General features: G+C 40.9%; 1 protein-coding gene across 1 annotated transcript; it reads left to right on the top strand.

The window, feature by feature from the left end:
* The first annotated feature begins 565 nt into the window (after window positions 1-565).
* On the top strand, window positions 566-16,973 carry crabp1a (cellular retinoic acid binding protein 1a). The gene is made up of 4 exons (XM_079223909.1): window positions 566-636; window positions 3,777-3,955; window positions 12,279-12,392; window positions 16,592-16,973. The coding sequence occupies exons 1-4, from the start codon at window positions 567-569 to the stop codon at window positions 16,640-16,642; spliced, it is 414 nt and encodes a 137-aa protein (XP_079080035.1). The 5' UTR covers window position 566; the 3' UTR covers window positions 16,643-16,973.
* The last annotated feature ends 9,656 nt before the right edge of the window (window positions 16,974-26,629 follow it).

Below are 26,629 nucleotides of genomic sequence, written 5' to 3'. Positions count from 1 at the left end.
AAACAGTAAAAATACAATTATATAATAGTTTGACATTTAATATCTTAATCACATTTAAATAGCTTGAAGGAGGATATACTTATACAAGTTGGATTAAAGTGGATTAAAGTTATCAAAGTTTCACAAACTTCCTTCCCTGGAACATAATGCTTTGATTAAAAAAAAAAAAAATCAAGCTCCTTCTTCTCCTAAAAAAAAAGAAGCTCTTTGAATCACCTTCCCCAAAACACGTCTCAGAGGAAGCATCGAGTCGTTGTGACCCGGAGGACGCAGACGCGTCAGCCTCGCTCGACCGAGTTAACGGGACGGAGCTCAGTGGGAGGGACCTCCGCTGACTCCCATTGAAGACAGTAGCTATAAAGGAGCTCGAGACACACTGGGACCCACAGACGGAGCAGGAGAGTGTGAAGAAAACCGAATAAATAGCAGAAACACTTGGCAGAGCCCAGAGCAGAGGAGACAGGAGCACAGGGAAGGAGGAGGAGGGCGAGAAAGAGTCAAAGAGAGACAGAGGGAAGAGGACAGAGAGAAGCATCCCCCTTTTTCGGACTCAGCCTCAAGCAGCCATGCCTAACTTTGCCGGCACCTGGAAGATGAAGAAGAGTGAGAATTTCGATGAACTTCTCAAAGCCTTGGGTAAGCCCTCTCCCGTCTCTTTTCTCTCCCTCTCCCTCTCTCTTTCTCCCCCCCCCCGGTCCATTCGCCAGCGCTACATCCCTGCATGAGGTCGACTATCCATCACGTCCTTAGAGAAAGGCTTTTCTTGTTCTTGGAGAAAGGCACACATGACTTCCAGCATAACGTCGTATTGTTGGAGGGAGCTCCCTGGGAAAAGAACGCAGAGATGCTGCTGAAGGGAAATCCCTCGGCTTTTTTTTTTTTTTTTTACAGGAGATATGAAACACTGGATGCTGAATTCCAGCCTAAACAGACGTGGTATTGTTACATGAAGAGAGGAGGGGGCAGAAGATTATTCATGTTTAGCGTTTAAGTAGGGCATGCATTAGCAATGCCAGGGCAGGTCTCTGGAGGCCGGTGCTTTCCTCTTGTGTCCTATCTTTTTTCATCCCTTTTCACCCTTTTTTAGTCTTTAACGATGATTGTGATGGTTTAGATTTGGAAGCAGTTTAACTGGGTCATTCAATTGTGTGGCGGCGCTTCGTCACGCCTGGGACTGCAGAAACAGACGGGACGCGTCACATCAAAAGGCCGGGTCTTTAGAATCATGCATAGAAATCTGGAGGCAGACTGAGAGTACAAGGAGACGCTTTCCACACCTCTCACAGAACTTTTTCTTTTTTGGACGATTCCTGTTTTAGCACAATCTGGGAAAGTTCAGTTGAGAAGTGAAGGGTTGTGCCTTAAAGCTGAAAGAATTAACAGTCTAGAATTAACAGAAGATTGCTTGAGCATCTGAGTAAATATTTAGCTTTAAAAGACTTTTCTTTTTGGGTTAGGGTTAACCCCGACCTGCAGACACCATTTGTTTCATAGTTAAAAGTATAGGGCAGGTGATATTCAACTTGACAACAAATCCAATGTTTATTTCCTAAAAAGTATTGCCTTTGTAGCCGAAGCCTGGTGGACTGCAGCTTCGATTATTTTGCCCATATTTGTCCAAAAACTAATAAAAACACATAAACAAGTTGCATTATAGGTGATATGTGTCCACTGTATGAACCTGCACACTGTAGTGTATTTTAAATCAACCACAAATACACTGTCTTGCTGCTGTAAATACCAAATGTGTATGAAGCCGCAGCTGAAAATAATCCCCAGAAAATGCACTTATTACCCTGTTTGAGTTACATTGTCTAAAAAACTACAGCGCTCAGCGCGAAAGTTGGTATTTGTAACTTGTTATTAAAGATTTATATTTCCAGGGAATAGATGGGCTTTGGGGATAGTAGAGAAATCACGGACTGGGTAAGTATTGAGACTACAGCAATGCTGATTTTCATGGGATTTGTTGCCAATATGAAAAAAATAGATTAATGTCAGCCTCATCCTTTAATCCAAAGTTCTCTTTAAAACCCCAAAATCTTTGAGGAAGCCCTCAAAAACTATCCTAAAACATAAGGAAACTGTGCGTGGCCCCTCATCCGCTCATGACCACATTGAACCACGTCTGCTGGAGCGGATCCCTCGTCCGGTCTCGGTCCACGGGGAGCTGCGATGGGCGACTCCAGTGGATTCCAGTGCTGTGAGGCCGCCACTTTCCATCAGCATCTTCATAATGATGTGTTGACTCTGAGGTTCCCCTGCAGTTGGAGGGGATTGTTACAACCAGCGAGCTGAGTGAACAGAGCTGTACGAGCTGATCAGACTCATGGTTCGCTAATTGAGAGCAGGCATGTGTGTCTCCATTTGATCAAAGAGCGGAGAAATAGTGCACACTTCATGTACAATTTTACTACTGAACCAAAGTATGGATTTAAAAAAAGACTTTCCTGATTCAATGGGGACTGCAAATTAAATACAAACTGCTGGAGCGTCTGAGGAAATTATCTTCACTTCTCAGGTTTCTGGAAGATTAAACTCCTTACTTTTGGCTTCTTGGAATAATAGTGATGGAAAAACTGAAGGTCATTGTCCTTTTGCCAATTATTTGGTCATACATCAACTTCTGTGATCAAAAATGTAAGCGAATGACATTTTTTGAGAACACGTGAGATGTTAAACTCCCTGGCTCACTGATGCTCATACATATTTAATGTTATAACAACACATGGCGTGATCCTTCAGCTCATGGGTTGGGTCGAGTGTAAGCTGTCACATTAATATGTTTTTATGCCGGGGAGTTGACCAAGCAACACCACAGAGGTTTTGGGGTGAGGAGGAGCTCTCGGAGCCACAAGCCGGACCAACACTCGTGTAGCTACCAGACTTAAGAGGCGAGTCAGCGCTGACCCGACATCCTCAAGAGCTCACTGTTTTTCTTCTGGGCGTGAATTTATCTCTCACGCAGACATCTGTGTCCAAATTCCAAAGATTTGAGTCGAGGTTTCTGTCAGAGCCAAAATCATTTATTGTGTTTTGTTACAATGCAACGTTCACATTTCTTGTCATTCTTGGTTAGAATTTAGAACTGAGAGACGTTCCTGTTCACTACACAGAAATACAAGGAGACGTGCAGCCAGCATGCGCCTCTATATTTAAGGTCTGGAGTCTGATAGAAGCTGGCATGAGGGCCTGAAGAGGTCTAAATCTGGTCGGGGGGTCGAGGGGACAGAACATTCAGGAAGATGCTTCTATGAGCATTTTAGCACCGACAGAACAAAACCAAGCCCCTTCGCTCTATTTCTTGTCAGACACAAATGTAGCCTGCATTTGATTTTGTTGGAACAAAAAAAAACATATTCCTAGCAGGCGCTTTTGAACATTTTCTCTTGCATGTCTCAACTTTACAGAACCTTGCCTTTCTTCTTCATATGTCATATGTTATGGGGTATTATTAAGCAATCTATGACCTGTATAGTAGACGCTCCTTTAAAGGTTTTGCCTCTACTGGACACAAAACTATATCTTTACTGTGTCAGCGGATCAGTTAGAACAATCGTGAAACAACATTTCTAAAAGTAGGGAAATAACATAATGCATATTATTGTAATTAATGACAATAAAGTCTGTTTGGCTCATTTTCAACTGCAATGCAGACCTAAATAATTTGCAAAGTGACACAAAAGTCAGCATATTATTTATTGATCCATACTGATTAAGAATGTTAAGAATTAAGAATGTTTTCTCTCTGCTCTGACTCGGGTTGATCCGGCCAGGAGTGAACACCATGCTGAGGAAGGTCGCTGTGGCAGCGGCCTCCAACCCCCACGTGGAGATCCGTCAGGACGGGGACAAGTTCTACATCAAAACCTCCACCACTGTGCGCACCACCGAGATCAACTTCCAGGTCGGTGAAGAATATGACGAGGAGACCGTGGATGGGCGAAAGTGCAAGGTAAAGAAATATGAAAAGTTCTTCTGTGAAACATTTCTACTACTGCAAACGGTTGATGTCACAGTCATTAGCGTGTTAGCATTATAGTTTGATCAAGTATTATTAAATGGCATTGTAGGGACATGCATCATGGTCATGTTAGTTTAGGTTATGGTTGAAGTTAAGGTAAGTCTCCGTTGACTCAAGTTAATGCAATGTGACAAAAAAGTGTGTGTGTGTGTGTGTGTGTATGTGTGTGTGTTGTATTAAACATATTTCAGAGACAGAAATCTTTTCACAGTCAACTCCCATCTGATGAAAAAAAAACTGTCTCCTACAAGTTTAACTGTTAAATTCTAAGAGTTAGGACTTAGGTTTTTTATTAAGCTAAAGATTGCGGTTTAGGTGGTTGTCGTTAGGGGTAAAAGGTCGGAAACACAAGCCAGTGTGTGTGTGTGTGTGTGTGTGTGTGTGTGTGTGTGTAAACAGTTCCAGAGAAGCTCTGAATCATTCACAACTAGTATTCACCATGAAATATAAGCACCTTTGTTTCACCTCAACATTTAAATAATGTTAAAGTGATTAAATCAGTTTCTGCATTAGCAAACATGACTTGTAATCACATCATCTCCAGTGTTTCACATCATTTGGTATTCTCTCCGTGTGTGTGTGTGTGTGTGTGTGTATTGAAGGTCTTCAAAGCTACCTTGCATGCCATTGTTGAAGTAGGTTGAATGAAAAATTAATACCGTGAAAGTTTCATCCATTGGCATCGTCCTCACGTCCGTGCAGCTGGATTAAGGGCAGCTCGAGTCGGGGTGGTTGAGTTCCTCTGAACCTCTTCAGGCCCTGAGGTACTTTCTCACATCCCGATGAACAGTCAGAGCTCCAAAAGGTTTTGAGAAGTTTATTCTTGGATTTTCTTTATTTCTTTCAGGAACATCAAGGTTTTCTAAATCCTTGGAACTCATTACAAATTCTGCTAAAATACTTGCAGTAGTCAGCAAATCATAAACACAAAAGTGAAAAAGATATTCAAGCACTGACACAGATGCTGTTCTCTGTTGTATGTAACATGAGAAAAGTGGTTTCTTTAGAGACATCTGATATGTTTCCAACACCGAGGCCTTTGAGTCATCTGTGTAATAAATATGTCGGTTGTATAATAAGATCAATGGATGAGGCGGCTCGATTGTTGAGCCTGATTATGTACCATCACATTCCCAGTGTGTTTATAATTTGTGTCAAAGCATAAAAGTATTCTCTCTTATGATTTTTCAAATCAAACATATGTTTTCACTGAGCTTTAAAAAAAAAAAAAAGTCATCTTGATATCTAAAACCTCAACTTCTAAAGCCGCTCCATGTGAGCTGCGTCGTCAATCTAATCGCACCCACGCGATGTCGGAAGTCAGAGCTCCAAAGCTGATGGAGTTAGAGACGAGACGCCACTGAGTCGCTTTAGTTAACGAGACATTTTGCATTCATGGTCCGGAGGCTGACGTCTCTTTATCGGCCTACACACTATTTAGCATTAGTAAAGCATGAATAAACACTTAATTCATCATTTATAAAGCATTGTTCCAACATGAACACTCATTAGTAACTCATTAGTATGCAATTCATGAACACAGTTATACATGTTTTATTCTTGATTAATAAGCTTGACTATTATGTGTTTCATTAATTAGCTTTTTAAGTAATATATATTACTTAATTTACAAAAATGTGGAATCCATCATTTATAAAGTATGAAAACCCAATTATGAAATGCAAAATAGTCAAGTTTATTAATCAAGAATAAAACATAACTGTGTTTATGAATTGCATAATGAGTTCCTAGTGAGTGTTCATGTTGGAACAATGCTTTATAAATGACGAATTAAGTGTTTAGTCATGCTTTACTAATGCTAAAATAGTGTGTAGTTATTATAAAGTGCTACCGGTTATTGAATGGCATATTGAAAGGTTATTCATGCATACTATGGGTCAACAATTTAAACAGAAAAAAAGTCAAAAACAGTCTTACAGGTATTACAGTGTCATTATCCTGGGATTATCTAAATGGATATAAATGTAAACTGCATGTTTAATTGGTTATAAAATATTTTTAAAATTGGAAAATGTATATGATTTTTTTTTCAATCAGGTATGGATTTTGATCTTTTATGAACCATAATTTTCACATTTAAAAGTAGTTATTAAAAGCTCTGCAAGTATTCTAGATGCCATATAATCTACAGGTGGATATAATACCATTTAGAAATTTAGAAGTTTGAAATAAGTATGTGCTGCAATATGCTCGTCCATCTGTGTGTAGAAACTTTTCATAAAGAACCGGCTGCAGAGGAGAATTGCATAACTAACACATGCAGGATGAGGAGTTATTGACAGTCACAGGACAACTCGCCAAGTTTCTGTAGCTTTTGGGGTTTTATGGACAAGATTAGTCATATGTCTGAAAACCCGACTTCTCTGCTCGGCAAAAAGCAATCCTTCGCCTTCAGCCTTCCTTAAATATTCATATCAGCATTAATGCTGGTCTCTAAAAACTTAAAAACTCTTATAAAATAAATATATATATCAATTAAAGACAAATTTAGTGAAAACGTAGATATTTACATATTTTTTTACAATGGGATCCTCAAGTTTCGTGTGGTGGACATTTCATTTTGCTTTAAATCTGGACGACGGATGCATTTTTAGAAAAGCCTTACTTCTTTCCAATCCCAAATAAATACTGTAAATGTGATGTATATGTAGGCTAATTGAAGAGTTTGAAGTAAAGCTAAAAAAAACGTTTTTAAAGCGCTGAAGTGTCCTTGAGCTCGAGACAGCGTCTCTATGCTGCTGCTCTGACCACACAAACACCATCCTGAAGAATGCTTTGGCGACAGAAAGCAGTGATATTAATGCTTGTGGACATATTGCACATGGAAAAGGGGGAAAATGCGTAATTGCGTGCATGCTTGACAATAATTCAACAGAATTCAGCCAAAAGCCTGACAAGCAGAGGTCGGTATTTTCTGGTATAACCACATCGGGTTTGAGCAGTGCAGAATACATTAAGGCTGAATTGATGCCCTGCAGCCATTACATTAAGATGCAAAGTTGCATCATATCATGTTTGCAAAACGGCCAAAGTCTGAAAAATACATTGTGGTCTTTGCCTTTTATCTTACAGTAACGACGTGTTGCAGACGTGACCTATTTCCGATTCCAGGAGACAGTGTGGCGTCGTCTGTCTGTGCCCTGAGGCATGCTGGGTACTGGGCAGGGCCAGACAGCTCTCAGGGTGGATTTTCGCCACATTGCGCCTCGAGTCGAGTTGTCATCACACATCCACTTGTTTGGGGTTGAGCACCAGCCTCACAGAAGGCATTAAGACGGTGGCATGTTTTTCATGGTTTAGTCTGTTCTGCAGCACACTGGAGTTAAAGGTCCTCTGTTAATAATAATAATGATTTGCAGTGTGTTTTTGTTTTGTTGCATGGAGAGTGTGTCATTTCTTTCCAGGATAACAATCTGTCCGACAAAAGGGTTTTCGGTTTCAATGGGACTATTTCTTCAGAGAATTAGGGTTTCAGAATAACGAGCCATAGGAACAATGGGCAGTTCCCCTGTTACAGCTGTTTGCACTGTTAGCGATGTCAGCACTGTTAGCTGCAAGCCAGCGCCATGTTGAGAGCCGTTGAGAGTCAATACATATGTTCTCAGTTATACGGTAAGCACCTTTAAAGCCACTTTAGGCTATTGTCCAAGCTTGAAGTTGACTGCATCCATATTTGGTGAGTATTTATATATATGAATATCCAATTTTAGGGACAGTATGTAGTTTTTCGATTATATTCTCTGTATCCTCCGCATCACACCTGAAACCTATTTCCGAACTAATAAACAAGTTTGTCCTTCCAGCCCCTGACAAAGTTGCTAAAATAAATGAAAGCGTCTTTCAGCCCGATGCTTTTTCATGATGAGTTTTATGCTGTTTTCACACAGCAACAGGCTACAAGCTATTCTCAATAAAAGACGAAGAGTTTGGCAAACACCCCGCGCTGGATTTCAGAGCCAATGGGAAACATTTTGACTGTACTGAATATTTGTATTTATATTTCTACGTCTTTTTCTCATTTCATCAAGCGGAAATCGAGGAGGTGTCTCTCAGCAACGAGCACATCGTGTTCTTGTGTAGCGACTATTTGCACGAGTGGAGCTAAACCTGCAGGAGGCAGCGCCCGCTGACACTGGCACATGTGCCCGGAGGGCCGAGGGAGGGGAGGGGTGTTGGGGTGTTGGCTGGTTCTCAGGTGGAGTCGGCGGGAGAACCATAAGTGGGTTTTGGCTGAGGCCGGCTGCCCCTGTGGTTAAAGGGATTACACGCTGATCTGTGGCTGGCGAAGAGCAGATTAACACCGCCACACGGTTAAAAAGATCCGGTTAATCTGTGGGATCAGACGGCCTCCTCTCTCTTCCAGGAGGAGACTGTGATACGAGACTTCCTGTCAGTCTCAGAGACAACAGAGAAACAGACACCAGAGTGGAGGCCAGATAGAGGCGGGTGTGTTTCTGCTCTGATGGATGGAGGCGCTCAGGTGGAAGACAAACTTGAGGTTTTGCTGCTTTGTGGTGCAGCAACAGAGACAGTCACCGGCCGTTGGGCTAAAATGGAGAGTGGAGATGTTAAGGATCAGAAATAATGAAAAATATTTGACTCAAGAAACAGATGTAGCAACCATGGAAGAGTTTCATCACATACTGACACCAAGTGCAAGTATAAGACGCCGTGATTATTTCCAAATAATGGACGTTTGACTCCTGACAGATCATTTTATGGTGACGGCAATATGTGAGCTGCAGCCTCGGAGAGGTTCGGAGTAAACGGATTAAAATGGGTTTGTGTTGTATTTCCCGGAGAGGGTGGCTGAGACTCGAGCGATCATGATTTCTCTGCTTTTGACAGAGTGTCATTTAGCATGGAGAGGCAGGAACAGGCCTGCAGGCGAATGACAGGAAAATAACAAAAAATCTGTTGGACGAGAAGCGAGTGGGAAGATTGATTACTTTGGAATGATTCCGGCAAACAATGAAGGCAAAATATTGAGTTTTGGATTTGCAACCCCATTTATCGAATCTGTGTCTCTTTACTCTCAAGGCTGAAGGAATATGTGTCATTCGGTTTGCTCCTCAGGCACAAGTCTGTGTGACATTTAAAGTTATAATCCGGGTTGATTCGGTCGCACCCGTGACTGCGGTCAAGTGTGTTTGGAAAATATAGTTTGCTTTGATTGAGCAAGAAAACCAACATATGGGAAAAGAAGGAGAAGACGTCTGGTTAGAGTCACCATGGGGGGGAAAAAGTGCAATAAGCTGAGACATCCATCTAGTAAGGATGCCCCAGAAAGTCCCATTAAGCCTTCTCTTTAAGGGAACAAAATACATAAGTAATTTTACAAGAAGTGGACTGACTAAATATGACCATAGCTTCTTCCAGAAACCTATGATTCCAGAAGTTGTGACTTTTTTAATGGAGTTCTTTACTGTCAGTTTTGTTGCACTTTGTGTTAAGTAGTTTCAGTCTTCACCACTCAGACCTATTTGTCAATTGGTGAATTATGAGTTGATTTGATGAAGAGCAAACACTGACGTGAGAGAGATAATGTGATAAAGCAGGTATGAGTCCAAGAGGGAGTGAACGTGTTATTTTAGGCTCTGTAAACCCAGCAGGAAATGAGATGTTCTCCTTGCTTTTACAGACACAGTTTGTATCAATGGGAAGTCTGAACTAAAGCCAAAGGCAGCAGATGTTCCGATAAGTAGCCTAAAAAGCTAAAGAAAAAAACAAACAAGACATGGTAAAAAAACACACAATATAACAAATGCAGGATGAATTTGTCTTGGTCTCAAATGTGTGTGCACAAGCTCTGGTGTGTTACTTGGAAGAGAAAGACGATGTGTGAGAATTTGTCTGTGACTTAATGTGCAACAGGGAGAATGAGAGAAAATCCATCCGAGTCAGAGGCTGAGACGGATGCTAAGTTTGAAATGGAGCCGTGGCTAATCGACTCTCTGGGTTCTGGCTTTATTAGGATAAAAAAAAAAAGCTGGAGAAAGGCCCCGCTGTTATTCAGCTTGGCAAAGCCTGTGGACGGCCTGCAGGGATCCATGACGGCTTTCCTCACCTTTGATATGGTGATTAACGTTCGGCTCTGAGAAACAGAGGCTGATGATCAACAGTGGGCAGAGGTGCTTCATGTGATACAAGACATGTACAAATTGCCCAAAAGAAATTGTCTATGAGCAACAATACAAATATGCAAGAACATGCTTGAAAAACCTGATGGTGTCTCATTATCGGCCGGTCCAGATTTCACTTTAGTTGAGTTCAACCGCAGCTTTGATCAGTTCCAGGCTTTGGGAGCGGGATCGCTAGCTTAAGATGCTACGTTGAAAAGGGAAATGCAGCGGGCTTTATTGAGAGGAAAAACTAATATCAGCAGTGTGGGGAAATGATCAGAGTCAGAGATAGCAACACCGAAGCCAACACTTGTGAATAGTGAACTAGTCAAGACTTGATTGGGACATTTAACTCTAAAACAGACGTTGAAGTAATGGTTTGATGTTTTGTGAATTCTGCATATTCACTTGAAGATTGGTAAAGATTGATACAACTCTTATATCTGTCTATGAAATGTGAAGCTACAGCCAGGAGAATTAGCATAGCTTAGCATAAAACTTGGTACACCTTTAAAACTCACAAACTGATTACTTTTGTGAGTTTTAAAGGTGTACCAAGTTTTATGCTAAGCTATGCTAGTTCTCCTGGCTGTAGCTTTTTTTGATCAAACAAACTTAAACTGGAGGGCGGATTTTGCAGAGTTGGGACCAAGTCATTGTGTTTGCAAGTTGCAAGCAAGATTGCCTAATCTCAAGTCCTAAACTTTCAGTTTCAAGTCCTAAACAAGTCACATTGCGTACTGCGTCTTGCAACTTCATTGGACGCTGCTGGATTGGTTCAAACTAAGTGGATCTCGGGAATTAAATGATAGCTTGCTGGCAATGAATAGTTTTAATTTAATACTGTAATAAATTGATGCATGATGCACTTTTTATACAACATATTTTTTTCATCTTTGGGCTCGGGGAAGGATGTCAAGTATATTTAATTAGTTTTTAGATTTCATCAGGTCAAGTCTAACGTCATCAAATTAGTGAGTCCAAGTCATGTGACTCGAGTCCACGCCTCTGGATTTTGTTACCATTGAACAGAACAGCTTTTGTGTCAGTTGACAGATGAGGTAGTGAAATAAAAGCTCATTTAATAGACCCTAAGATGAAGAAAATGATAAATCCTCTCCATTAATATAAATTAGCGCCACAGGGTCACCTTGGTCCTGCTCTCTTATGGATTCCTCGCTCTCTGAGTCAGTGACTTCAGGAGAAATTTGTCAAAGTCTGACTAATCCTGTTGAAGTCATTTGAAATATTATGGAAGAGAATTAGCAGATGGAGACCCTGATCGACCGAAGCGCTAAGAGGATTTGAAAGTATTATATAGCTTTGTTCATTGAGGGCTGGCCATGGATGAATTAGCACGGGACAGGTGTCATTTCACAGAAGGCTGGGAAATATGTGGCCAAAAATGTATGGATATTATATATGATTATTGAACATATCACTCATGAACCGTGAGAATTAATCTGCTGCTATAACAGCCTCCACTCGTCTGGGAGGGTTTTCTTTACCTGGCAGAGACCATTTGTGTCAGTTATGTAAAACTACGAAAAATGATATATATAAATATTATACATCAACAAGGCTAAGGTCCTTAAATACTTTTCAGAGAACTTGCATGGAGCAGAACCAGAAAATACTTTATAATGTAGTTAAATCTGCTATAATCAATACTTTTATATCAACAATGAATAACATTATTTCTTGTATGTGAAAGGTGACAAATCCACAGATTATTTTGCTGTTCTGGAGCAACATTCAAATCAATTTGGTGCTGTGTTTCCCCACCGGATGAATGTAAATCTAATATTCTTTCTATTTTAGCTCTAATTTGGTCTCCACCAACTCCTCAGGGAAATATCTGTCAATTCAGCTTCTAAATTCTCCACGTCTTCTCACCTCGATGCCGTGGTGTAGAAATGCCCTCCAGGGTGATCCGTACTGTGACATCACTGTTGGGTGCAACAGAGCTCATTTCTAACCACACCCATCAGTGCTGCTGGCCTGAAGCCTGGCCCTAAGTGACCCTTTAAGGATACGCCTCGCTAATGTGTTCATACCTTCACTGACACCATCACACTGACCTTCGCACCTTGTTGCTCCTCCCCCTGCAGAGCCTCGCCACCTGGGTGTCGGAGAACAAGTTGTACTGTAAGCAGACTCTGGTGGACGGCGACGGCCCCAAAACCCACTGGACCCGAGAGCTGAACGGCGATGAGCTCATACTGGTGAGCGCACGCCAATGACTTATCATCTCACTGAAAGCTTCTTGATGGATTACTGCTTAGGAACGGGGCGGGGAAAGTAATTATTTGCAAAGACAAAGGCTCTGGAGTTCAGGTGATTAATCAACTCTCATTTCAGGCTGGTCCAAGAAGACAGACAGTTATTCTCAGTATAGAGAGAAAGAGAGAGATCTGATGGGTAGCTAATCTGTATGGGTTGTCTGTCACGTGGCTTGTTCTCATGGAGACTCGAACGACATCAGGTGCATGCATGAAGATGGGATTTTAGAGCAGCGAGTGTACTCTGTTTGAGAAATAGTTCATGAAACCAGGCAGGGATTGTGTGAAGTCACCCTGGAGATTCCTCCGTATAGGAAATGAGAGAGGCCGTTTCCCAAGGAGCCGAGCTTTCATCCACCCTGCGGAGAGACGCTGAAAGGAGAACAAGAGGAGCTGCTACGCTGACATTGCAGTAATACCCCCTGTATTTATCCAGATTAATATGGGCAGAAGTCAATGGGTCTAAAGCCCCTCGAACGATGTGCAGGGGAGCCGTCCAAGACCAATGGACCGGACCAACAGTTCTCAGGGACTCAACAGCTTTTCCTCTCCGAGCGCTCAACGCTCCCACGCTCTGCTCTGTTGTTCCTTGAGTATTTTGCAAGATGAACGTCCGAAAGGCGAAAGCTTGAAGCAACAGAAGGTTCAGATGCTGGAATCACGGCATGTTTGATTAGTTATATATTCAAGGGCAAGTACTGGGAAGAAGCAGACGGAGTATTTGAGTGGTGTGCACATTTACAAGAGGGTTTAAAATCAAATCCTTTGCATTTGATTGGACGGCTAACAAGTGGGCGGGATTAGCGTTTAGCGCTAACGGACCTTCCATAACGCTAAAAGTTGCTTAGATTGATTAATGTATTTCATGATGTTCATAGTTGACGTAAGCACACATCATATTTTGTTTTCCAGGAAGAAAATATATAAATATATAGCCCAATAGGTGCTCTAAAAAGGGCTATAAATGCATTTCTTTCTTAATCATCTTGACTTTAAAATAGCATCTCATTATTCTACCAGGAGCCAGAACATATTAAATCTTTTCTAATGTTTGGGTTATGAAAGCAGAATGTGTTGCAGCGCATGACACTTTGTCCCGGCGGCCCTGGAGGAGCGGAAGCATTCATGCACTAATGGAGATTGATCTGGCCGAGTTGTGACAGCATCTGTGTTTCTCTGCTCTTCTCGCCCCCGTCCTCCCTGCTGTCACACCATCATACAACCTGCAGATGACCCATGTTTACAGTGCAGCTTGTAGAGTCTCGATTTGGACATTTTCTGATCAGTGTTAACAGCGAAAAAGCCAAACGGAGACACATTCTTCCATCACATAGTCGGTTTACAGACGGTATGAGGTCGCTTCTCAGTACATGCATCTTGTATTTGTTACCACGACATACTAACAAGTAGATCTTGGCCTAATTTTGGTGCCACAGCTGCTTGGTAGTGTCTGTGTAAGCGTGAAGGACAGTGAGCAACAACTGCGGAAAGAAAGTGAAATGATTGGGGAAGTGAAAAGTGTCTCCTCGAAATGACGTTTATATATCTCCAAATTGTTTCCCAATTAGGTTTTGGGGGCAAACATATATAATTGCTGCCTGGATTATGTTCAAGGGCGTCGATTGCAGTCGAATACTTTGTGTTTTAAGTCCCTGCAGACTTCTTTATATTATATTATGCACACTTTCTATATCAAATCATGGCATTGTAGAGAGCAGCTGTACTGTATTTGATTTTGTTAAGATTTGTACTGAAGCTAACTATAGTCGATATTATACATATCAGATAACACACAAAAGAAAATGGACTTTTTGAATTGTATATATGTTGCCCTCTAAACTGTCAATATCAATCAATATTTGACTGGGATTGGATTGTTGTGTACAAATATGAAATCTCATAAACTACTCTGCTATAGATGTTCAAACAAACCATTCAACTAAATATCTTGTCATCCGTAAGAAAATGGCATCATAACCCAAAACACCTGCTCATAAACTGTCATGCCTTTTAGAGTAGAAATCTTAAGAAAATGCAAATTCTGCATCATTAAAATCCTGGAAAGATTTGAAGCCTCTCTTTAGAAAAAGAGACACGAGTTCTCTTTGCACCCAGACGACCTCCTTTTATTTTGGGACAAGCAACTGGACAAAGCAAAACCAAAACAAAGTCTGAATCTGAATCTTAACTCTTTGTATCCCAAAAAAAGCCTCCAGACAGACAACCCAACCATTGTAGGGCGTCAAGACTCAAAGGAGGACTAGCGATCATAAGGCAGAGGTCTGATTGTCTGTGGCAGTTCACACTGTAAGTGGGACACATTTCCATACGATTTGCATGATCCGTTTAATTGGTTTAGTCTGAAAACATTTTAAGGCCAAAGACGTGTGGATTTTCTCCGGCTACGTCGGCCTGAAAGGAAACAGGGGAAAAAATGACGGCACATCAGAGGGTTGGACTCGAGCGCGTGGAGCTCGTGCATCCGAGGGACGCATGAACCCGTCGTGAAGACGTTTCCTTTGGTTTCGTCATCAATTGTTTGCAGTACGACCTACATTACTGTCATAACCCAACAGTCTTGAAACAAGACGTCTTAGAATTTAATTCAAAGACGTCTTTACAAAAAAGGGGAACAGGTAAGAGCCGTGCGACGTCCAGTGTGCTAGAAACAAACTAGTTAATACGACGTCTAAAGGTTTAAATCTGAATTGAAACAGCAAACCGCTAAAATGTGAAGCTAATTTCAACATTTTCTTTCAGCCGGATGTGAGGTCTGTAGTATGAAAGCCTATTTCCGTCAATAAAAGAAAAAGATTATGAGATAAAAAGTCATAATTATGAGATAAGAAAGACTTTCTATCTCATAATTATGACTTTCTATCTCATAATTTCAACTTTCTATCTCATAATTTTGACTTTCTATCTAATAATTTCGTCTGGCTGTCGAATACTTTCAACTTTCTATCTCATAATTTCAACTTTCTATCTCATAATTTTGACTTTCTATCTAATAATTTCAACTTTCTATCTAATACTTTCAACTTTCTATCTTATAATTTTGACTTTCTGTCTAATACTTTCAACTTTCTATCTAATACTTTTAACTTTTTATCTTATAATTTTGACTTTCTGTCTAATACTTTCAACTTTCTATCTAATACTTTCAACTTTCTATCTCATAATTTTGACTTTCTATCTAATAATTTCGACTTTCTATCTAATAATTTCAACTTTCTATCTCATAATTTTGACTTTCTATCTAATAATTTCGATTTTCTACCTCATAATTTCATCTTTTTATCTCATAATCTTGACTTTCTATTTTTTAATTTCGACTTTCTATCTCATAATTATGACTTTCTATCTCATAATTTCAACTTCTATCTCATAGTCTCGACTTTCTATCTCATAATTATGACTTTCTATCTCATAATTTCAACTTTCTATCTAATAATTTTGATTTTCTACCTCATAATTTCATCTTTCTGTCTCATAATCTCGACTTTCTATTTTTTAATTTCGACTTTCTATCTCATAATTATGACTTTCTATCTCATAATTTCAACTTCTATCTCATAGTCTCGACTTTCTATCTCATAATTATGACTTTCTATCTCATAATTTCAACTTTCTATCTAATAATTTTGATTTTCTACCTCATAATTTCATCTTTCTGTCTCATAATCTCGACTTTCTATTTTTTAATTTCAACTTTCTATCTCATAATTATGACTTTCTATCTCATAATTTCAACTTTCTATCTAATAATTTTGATTTTCTACCTCATAATTTCATCTTTCTGTCTCATAATCTCGACTTTCTATTTTTTAATTTCAACTTTCTATCTCATAATTATGACTTTCTATCTCATAATTTCAACTTCTATCTCATAGTCTCGACTTTCTATCTCATAATTTTGACTTTCTATCTAATAATTATGACTCATAATTGTTTTTCTTTTACTTTTACTTGTTTTCTTCCATACTGCTCACCTTCAATCAAAATCAGAATGAGAACCATTTATTGCCATGTATGTTTTCACATCAAGGAATGTGTCCTAGCGGGAGGTGCATAACATTTAACATTTAACCATAAACATTTATCAAGTGTCTAAAACACAATTATCCTTTTGTTTCCTCCAGACTTTCGGGGCGGACGACGTAGTGTGCACACGGGTTTACGCTCGGGAGTGAAGCCCCTAAAACTTCATCAGGACGAGACAGACGCCCACAGTTGGACCACAACAACACGTTAAACCCCAACAACACTCTGTCATGCTAACACGCGCTAACGCATTTGCAAAGTATCCTGTGTTATCTCTCAGCGTCGGTCTGCGTAGTCTCCACAAACAATAGCAATGTCTGTGTAATCTGGTTATTTGTCGTGAGTGTTGTGTCTGCAGTACAGTAGCTGGATATCTCAGCGTCCATAACTGCAACCCCGGTGTCATCTGTGTACGTAGGATGTAGTCATCAGTTGCATTGATTAAGTATTCGTGTCCGATGACAGGAAACAATAAAAACACGGAACGAACAGTCGCATAGCCTCTTTTTCATTATTATTATATGATGAAAAGGAAACAGACCAGTTCACGGTCAGTGTTCCCAGAAGCCAAACAAACATTTCCTTTGCCATAAAACCACTTAAAAAAAAGAAGTTTGAAGAATCAGATTCTTCTTCTTTGCCTCCTTTTGTTGATACAGTGTCATATTTCTTCACCCGTTCTCAACCAGTGGAATAAATAAACACCAAATAAATATGGAGGTTAGGATTTCATTCTTCACTAAACACAAGTTGACGAAACAATGTCAACTTCAGGTCCATTTAGTAGCTGCTCTGGAGCTTTTGATCGAATCACATGGTCTTCAGCAGCAGATAGAGTTTTCCCCAGTTGTAAGGTAAATCTAAATATTAAGATTTTCCTTTTTTTCCAGGGGCTTTCTCTGACAAACGGTGATGACATTGTGGTTTTTATACATCCTGTGCCTCAGTGATGTGAAGTGGGACTGTAGAACCTCTCTACATCACAGCAGGGTGTGGTCACAAGTACAACAGAGCTCATCTGATCACACTGTGATGTCGGGAGTGGTTCAAGGTTCACTGCATTAGCCTCATCCTATTTTATTGTTAAAATATGACCTCTCTGCAGAGGGTAACTTGTGTGACACACAACTGGGGGGTGATGGGTGGGTCGGATGTCAACTTCTTCTTGGGCTGGCTGACGTCTTCACAGGTTTCTGGATGTGTGAACACAAGTGTTGATGTCCTGAGGCATAGATCAGGCTGCAACACCTAAACAAACACAATAGAAGATTCAAAAGAATCATATTTTATTTAAGAAAACTCTTGATCCCACCAGCCTGACTATAGCCTGTCATATTCATGTAATTTGCTGTAACTCTGTTACGTTATTCATTCTGTACACAAGACATCTATTGCTGTCCATTCGGGGAGAGGGATCCTCCTCTGTTGCTCTCCCGAAGGTTTTTTCCTTTTTTCCCTGTAAAAGGGTTTTTTGGGGAAGTTTTTCCTGATCCGATGTGAGGTCCTGGGACAGGGATGTCATATGTGTACAGATTGTAAAGCCCTCCGAGAATAATTTGTAATTTTGGGCTATACGAAATAAACTGAATTGAATTGAATTGAAACTATACAACAATAAGCCCTCTGCACTTGTGCTCCTGATATCTCACAGACAAAACAACTGGTGCATGTTAGGAGCCTCTGATGAACTCAGTCACACTTCTTAAAAGCCCTAAACTGCCCCTTTTAAAAATAAGCTTTTAAAACCCCACATCCCATCATGCTCCCGCCTCACACTCCCCGCTGTGTCACTTGCTCTGATTCTTCCCCAGACGCTCCCGAGAGACACGCGTCTTTGTGTCTGCAGCTCGAAAAGAAAACAAGATTAAAGACAGAGTGGTGCGGCGAGATAAGACCAGGCCGACTGGAGCAAACACGGCCAAAAGCTTCCAGCAGGGCCCTGTCGCTCCAGCGGGACTAATGCCACGGCTGCACATTTACATGAGTCGACTAGTCACGGAGGCTAGGCGACGTTAAGTGCTTTCATTCTTCGGTGTGGGTTTTAAATTCAGGGAGGGGCATTGGGAGACGGGATGAATTTTGTAATTACGCTACTGCGGATATGTTGCTGTCTGTCTATCGATGAATCTAAGTTGCATTATGTTATTGGAAATTTTGTCATTTCAGGCTGCCATCGAAAAATCTGGCCTCTTTGGAAAACTTAGAGTTTTACTGTTGATTGGTGTGCATTGTCCCTGCAAAATAAACAAATAAATGAATTCAAACAGAAGTGAGAAAGGAGAAACACTTGTCCTCATGTGACTTTCCCCTCAGGGCCCGTCATGTGGAGGCAACGTCATTGGAAGGAACAGACACAGAAGCGTTGTGGTCAGTTCATCCGTCTGACCTCTTTTGCTTCGCTAGTCTTTGGAGCCCGATTGCCCAGCGGTCTGAGCTGCCCCTTGTTTTACCAACAAGGTGGTCAGACAGAGAGACGGGAACGTTCCATGCAAAGTCCAGGGAAACGGGAGGATTCAGGCGCCTGGTGGAGATGATACCTGAGTATACGATCAAAGCACACGATGCAGGTTGTGGACAGGCAGGCGGATGGTATACAAGTCAGAGGAAATGAGGAGATTACACTCTATAAAGGTCTCAAGATGATTCAATCTTTTATGAAAGAAAGAGTTTAATCAAAAGCCTGAGGCTCACTTGCAGCCCTGCGTAATAATGATGGCGTCTTCACTCACCAATGGTTGTTTCTGCTTCGCCTGCAGTAGCTGAGCGTAGTTTAACACAATCCAGAGCAACATAATACAAACAGGAAGTTAGATGTAAGAGAAGCACGGGACGCTTCCCTCTTTAATGCACACGATTTGTTTGTTGTCTTTCTCTCAATTTTCACGTCCGACTAGATATTTTAAAAAAGAGAGAACAAATTAAACACAAACAGAAAGATAAAAACAAGGTTTCCCTCTAAAATATTGAAGTGATGGCCCACATTTCCCATCTCGTGCTGGACTGTTAAATGTGTAATGTCTGTTCAGAAGATGGTGATTTTGGTTACATATATATTATATAGTTAGTTTCAATCATTACTGAGGTGGCTGTTACATTTCTTGAGACCAGGTAGCTCGTCACTCTAAAGTTCCCACGGTCTCAAAGCTCCTCAAAGTTCTTTCTGTGCCCACTGTGTCGTTAGGAAATGTAAGATCTGCACTGACCGATCTCCATAAATCACACTTTACGTGTAGTGCAACCTTTGTGAGGTTGGCCATTCTTCATCTCCTTTTGTTCCCAATGCCGGCCCTTTTGGGCCCTCTGTTGACCCAGGGCACGAGACAACTGACCCCGGGGTTCCCCCGCTGTCTGCGACTCACTTGTGCATAAACAATATTATCAACGACAGGTATTTCAACTTTACTTACACTCTCTTTCTTCCTCTGGTGAGCTGATGGTGTTCCCTCCCCTTTTTTTTTGCCAGAAAGTTTTTTTTATGAGAAAAGAGAATTAGCTGAAATGAACCCATTCACACTGATTGTGCACAGTGACTGTAAATCCAAGTTTTGACTTTTCTGTCTAGACAAATAATTTAGCTTTTTGTTTTATTCAAACAGTGTTTCTGTGCTGCTCGGGTGCTAATTTAGTGTTTCGGTGCGTGAGCCAGGCCGTGCACTGCTGCCAAGCAAATCTTTCAACTGGAAAAGCATCGGGGAACTCATTCAAGACACTTCCCCCGGAGCAGGTGCACGACACATGAGCGTATGATCCGGTCCAACACAGCCACAGCCTCTCTGCGGCGAAGTGTTGTCGCAGCCTCACCCTTGGCGTGGACTCCAGTCTTGTCCTCGGGGTAAATATGGCGAGAAAGTGGCACGACATCAAAAAAAAACAAAAAGCAAATCTGTCTCTGTCCTTCACGGCTGCCAGGGATTAAAAGGTTGTCCTTTCAGTACTCGGCCTTCGCGAGGGCTAACACAGCGGCGCGGCGACTGTTCCCATTCCTCAACGCCGAGGCTGCAGGGACGAGTTCACGCCGCCCCTGCTTTTTGACCTGGTATCCCCTGAAAGAATGAGTTTCCTCCTGAGTGCACCACAATGCTCCGGGAAGCAAGGGCCGGGGCGCGCGCCTGCTGTGATGTTAATTTAATGACAAGCTGCTGTTCAGATGGCAGGTCCAAACAGCTGAATAAAGGGATTGTTGTGTTTATGCTCCATTTTGCCGGTGAAGGGGCCCCTCCGCCTGTCTTGCCGCTCTCTTTTGGGCCCCCAAACAGTGGAGCCTCTGTGAGTACAGTGGAGCACAACGCCGCTTCCTAAAGGCAAACAAAACAAAAGTGTCCCTCCTCGTCTCCACTCAGTTTAGCTCCTCCCACGGCTCAAGTGGGTTTTTGGATCTCGGGACACTTACGAAAAAAAGGCCCATTGAGTTTCGAAATAAGACTTAAGACTAACAAGTGCATTCCAGTTGTAAACAACTTGGCTCTTATTTTCTTCACTTCTTCTCAGGTAATTTATGAGATGTGGGAACGCTGCAACAACTTTAAAAAACAGGTCAGCTGGAGCGAGAAACACAAGAATCTTTTAAACAAACAAAACAAAGAGAAAATTGAAGCTGCAAGTGGCGATGTACGGGCCCTTGCAAGTTTGCGTGACCAAGAATTTCTGCGACTTTTGGACAACGCGCCCACGAGTTAGACGTTTTTTTACCTGGAAATTATCCTTTGCACACAGTCCACCACTTCCTGTATCCACTGTGTGGCGCTAGACAACATGCATCAACATGCTTTATACTGCTCTGTAACAAGTGTAGACAACATCATGTAAATGTAATGCAAATCGGATGCTGTTTGTCACATAACACTGACTCCCTGTTGCCAGTAGGTGGCGCTACGTGACTCTTAGTTACAATTGGCTTGTTGACATACTCAGACCATGACTGTTATCAAGCATGGTCAGTTTAGGACAGATTTGAGGAAGTCCAGAGGAGTTACATGAGCTTGTTTAATGGGAATTCACGTAAAATGGCCGCCACGCCACGGCTATGCCGCTCCGTCAAACTTAAAGCTTTTGATAACTTTTAATGACAAAGGTCTTTAGATTGTAGGGCTAAATTTAAAGTGGATCTGACAAATTCCCTGGGAGGAGTTTGTTACAATATAGCACTTAGAAATGTTAAAAAAAATTCTAGAAAAAAATAATGGCCGACTTCCAGTACGGTTTTTAGAGCATGGTTCCAAGAGTCTCCATGTGTTACACATTTATTACTAAATTATTATGAAATTTAATGAATTAATGAATATATACTTTATTAATCCCCAAGGGGAAATTTGGTGTCGAAGTAGCAGCAATTTACAGACACAAAATAAAATATAAAAACAACATGGATGAAAGACATATGCAATAATAATAAAAATAAAAATAGCTTGGATGAAAGATATGTATAGCACAAAAAAAAGAGTATTAATTTAGGAATGCAAAGGAAAATGCAAAGTATGTATGTGTAAACGATAAACACTTTTTCACAACCTGGCGACCCAACATTTGTTTTTAACAATTGCTTATAACTAATCTACAAAGCAGATGGTGCTGAGTAACCTTCCACTCTGCTGGAGAAGGTGCAACATGCAGCACATTAACGTACATGTATTGCATATAAACACCAAGGGAGGACGGAAAAGGTCAACTTCAGCCAAGTGTGTGAACTACCCAGCATGCTTTGTGCCTCTGAAGTCCTCAAATACTTTCTCAGGAGGCTTTCTTACAATTATTTTTTTTATAGTATATCAAGTCTCCTGAGAGACCGTCAAAAATTGCCGTCGCCGACTATATTTCAAGTCGTCTAGGCGGGGTATTGGGTAAAGTTTTCAACTAGCAATAATCGCGCCTCGGATAGACCTCATGGGCTACGATACTGCCACTGCGCAAGGATGCCGGCTGCACCGCTGCAGAGAGGAGGTCTCTCAGCGGCTCAGGTCCCTCTCTCACGGTTCACATGCTGCTGAGCGACAAGACAGGAAACCAGCCGGGCCGGAAGCTAATTTCATGATTTGTGATTGGTTGAGAGAAGTCTTGGAATTGATTGTGCAGCTTTTGCAAAAGCGGCAGTAGCAAAGTGTAAATGAAACAGAATATAAACAATAAAGAATGAGTAAAGTAAAGAACACTCATACATATATTTATGTATTTGACGTGTTGTCTGTGGGGATTCTTAGAACTAGATGTGTACACAATGATTAAGAGTTTGCAACAAAGACAATTAAGAGTTTGCAACAATGATGATTAAGAGTTTGCAACAAAGATTATTAAGAGTTTGCAACAATGATGATTAAGAGTTTGCAACAATGATGATTAAGAGTTTGCAACAAAGATTATTAAGAGTTTGCAACAAAGATTATTAAGAGTTTGCAACAATGATGATTAAGAGTTTGCAACAATGATTATTAAGAGTTTGCAACAATGATAATTATGAGTTTGCAACAATGATGATTAAGAGTTTGCAACAATGATGATTAAGAGTTTGCAACAATGATTATTAAGAGTTTGCAACAATGATGATTATGAGTTTGCAACAAAGACAATTAAGAGTTTGCAACAATGATAATTATGAGTTTGCAACAATGATGATTAAGAGTTTGCAACAATGATGATTAAGAGTTTGCAACAATGATTACTCAGAGATTGCAACAATGATAATTAAGAGTTTGCAACTGTGTCTAAACCTGACCAGACTAAGTTGCTATTTTGGATTGTATGCATTCTTAACTTCAATAGTGTTAAAAAACGACAGCAAGCTCCATAAAGACACAATTTACTGCTCGCTCCATTCAATATGTTTTCTAGGTAAGATTGTCGTTAGCTAGAGATTTACATTTAAGGCGCCTGAGTAACATTTGAGTGTATTACACGGCAAACACCAAATTATAATAGATTGTGCATGTTTCAGCCTGTTAATTAACTATTATGTTCACATATTTTAGGTTTCCAGTGGCAAATATCTGTGGTAAATATTCTAAATGCAAGCTCCACCTTTTCTGTGGGTTTTAGTTGTATTTCCCAGATTCGTTTCAGCAGGGAATGACGACAAACCTGCAGAAACTTGCCATAAATAGTTAATAATCTCACATTTCTTTGCCTTTACTTTTTTGTCACGCACAGGGGTGCATTCAGGGACAATCTACATTTCAGAGTTGCAGCCAAACAGTGAGCTCTTTTTCAAATCAAGTTCACATCATCCAGTGTTCGCTTTTTGTTTGTCCTCTGGTTCTGTCTCTTAACAGCTGTGCAAAGCTTAACTTGAAGACTTTTGAATCGAGGATTGTGGAGACATTTTTTTTTTTCCCCCACGCAGAAATTCCCTGTCGCTCCCGGGATTCAAACTACCATCCTTTATGGTACAAGTCATACATTTTTGAAGGATCACCCAGAATATCTCTCGATCTAGGGGCGGCCTCGAGAGATGCATCTGACCATGCAGTCAGTTTGGGCTTTCTGTGCTCAGGTTTCATTGATAATATTTCTGCAGCCACAACAATACAAGGGACACAATGGAATTGGTGGTGCAAAAAACATTGAAAAACAGCCACATCTTTACTGAAATTCTTATACTCAATACTACCAGAGAAATAGCGCCATTGGGCTCCAACTATTATATTCATCTCTTCGGCACAGCAGCATTTTGAGTTAAATACGAACATCAGCATGCTAACGTTGCTCCCACTGACAATGTGAACATGCTGACGTTCAGCAGGTATCATTTCTACCACGTTCACCATCTGTAGCCTCAGGCTGCATCCACACTAATGCATTTTAAAATGCAGAACTTTCACTTCAATTACACTTCATTTTGCGATGGACGGGATGAACGTGTGAACCAAAATGTCATGGCAATCCATCCAATATTTGTTCAGACATTTAAAGGTGAACCTCATGGTGGTTGCAGGAGGAAAAGTTAGAGGATTAAGTAGTAAATCTGAGAAGTAAATCTGATTCATCCTCTGGGGAACCTTGAATGTGTGTGTACCAAATGTCCTGCCAATCCATCCAGTAGTTGGATACACTACAGCCTTAATAAAGATGTAAGAACACAAGATGTTCATCATGAAGCCGGTGGATTAGGATATGGTGACATTCTGTGTTTGACAACTCTGCATGTAAAATTGCCATTTAAAGGTCGGTGGAGAGTTTCTTTTGCTTTTTTCCTGAAAGTGAGCACAGCAGCTTGCAGCGGTTATGTAAGGGTGCCAGACTCCACTAATCCTTTTACAGGGGCAGAGGAGCCTGCAGGGTTTCTCATCATCAAGACGAATCCGCCCGTAACACAGAGACACCTCAGCTGGGCTGTGCAGCCGCCACCATGCAGACAAAAAGGATGAGTGCTTTTTTGAGTGTGTTATTTATAGCTGCTCCAATTCATGCTTCTTATTCTTCTAATGCGCCGGTCTTCGAACCTTGTAACCCTTATCCAAAAATACATTTTGGATAATCTGCCCTTATTTAGCAGCGCTATTGATGTCTTTAAGGAACCTGCCATCATCCAAATGCTGAAAACTTCTCATCGTGGTTGCCAAGACAAGGAGTTCAGGACGACGACTCCGATGTTTTATTCCTCTTCTGTAAAAGAGTGGAAGCTTGTTGAAGTTTGAAATACAGCCAAACATACAAAAACCCGTCCTCCCCACACACAAGAAAGAAGAACAGAAATCTACGTGGTCCCTCTCAGTGAGTTAATTGCTCTGCATTGAGAGTGCCAAGGCCTCCGAGCTGGAGGGACAATACCGGCTCTGTAGTCGTGACAATAGCTCCACTCTCCGAGTCAGAAGTTGCGGAAGCGCCGACATTAGGCAGCCGAAAGCTGTTGAAAGTTCAGGAGTGTGCACTCCAAGGAAGAAATCACGCAGAAGAGCTTTTGGGGGAGAAGAAGAAAAAAAAATCCCTCCCCCTCAGCCGGTGCTGCCTTTGAGGAACTCATTGTTAGCGCTGCCAGTGGGAGGCATGGAGGGCTCTGCTGGCATGTGTCGGCCTCACTGCTCGTCAGGGCCTCAGCACCATGACGGCCAAGTGGGTAAAGGGTGTGTGTGAGCATGTGTGTGTGTGTCTGAGTGTTTTGTTAAGGGGCTGAAAGCTGCAGGTATTGTAAGGGAGGTGACGTTTGGGGAGATGTTCAGTCTCTCTGCTCTCACTGTACAGTCTGGAGGACCACCCATAGAGACGGACTAGAGGCCAGTTTCACAGCAGATCTGAATCTCACACAAAGCTGCCAAGAGCTGCCTGTGTGTGTGTGTGTGTCTGTCTGTTTCTCAACAGCACAGTCTCATCTCTCAGGTCACCGATCACAATGTGGGAAATTGAAATATTCAGTGTTGGAGAATGAGGAGTCAGAGGATGGTTTGTTTTACACATAACATTATGATCGTTTCAAAGCATTTATAGTTTCATTGACTCTTCAGAGCCCTTTGACTTACGTATGACTGACTGATTTAAAAAAAGGAAAGAAGTATGTTGAGTTAAGACGATGACAATAATTGTGCTCTATTTGTATCAGTGTTCACCAAAATTGCCAGTTTCCAAACAAGTGAAATATTGAAATGATTAAAATTAGTTTCTGCATATTAAAAGAGTGGATTTACTGTTTTTCATTAATAACCTGTATGAAGTCAATATGTAATATGACGATGTAATAAAGTTTAAGTTTTGAGTTTGTGTGTGTGTGTGTACAATGCAAGGAGCTCTTTTTGTTGGTGGACAGATGGAGGACTCCCTCTGCAGGATCCTAAAGGGAATACATCATCTGATGGAGGTTTGTCTTTTTTTTTTTTTATCCTCTATGTCTCGACATGTCTTCACAGATATCTCTAAATTTAACCATTGTTCAACAACAATTATGATGGAAAACCAGGTGGACAAGATGGACTAGAATTAAAATCACATTTTTCAGCACTTCCAAGCAGTATATATATATATATATATATATATATATATATATATATATATATATATATATATATATAAAATTCAATTAACGTGAACTGGATCTGAAGAAGCAGCAGAAAATGGACGGTTGAATTTATCAATTTAATCAAGATCAATTCATTTCAAGGTCCAGTGTGTGAGTTTGCAGATGGCGACCAGAGCCCTTGGTTTGTCCGCTCCGGGCT

Source organism: Taurulus bubalis (assembly GCF_910589615.1).
Source record: "Taurulus bubalis genome assembly, chromosome: 9".
NCBI lineage: Eukaryota > Metazoa > Chordata > Actinopteri > Perciformes > Cottidae > Taurulus > Taurulus bubalis.
Note: the sequence above shows the minus strand (reverse complement) of the source record. Positions and strands in the feature narration are given on the sequence as shown.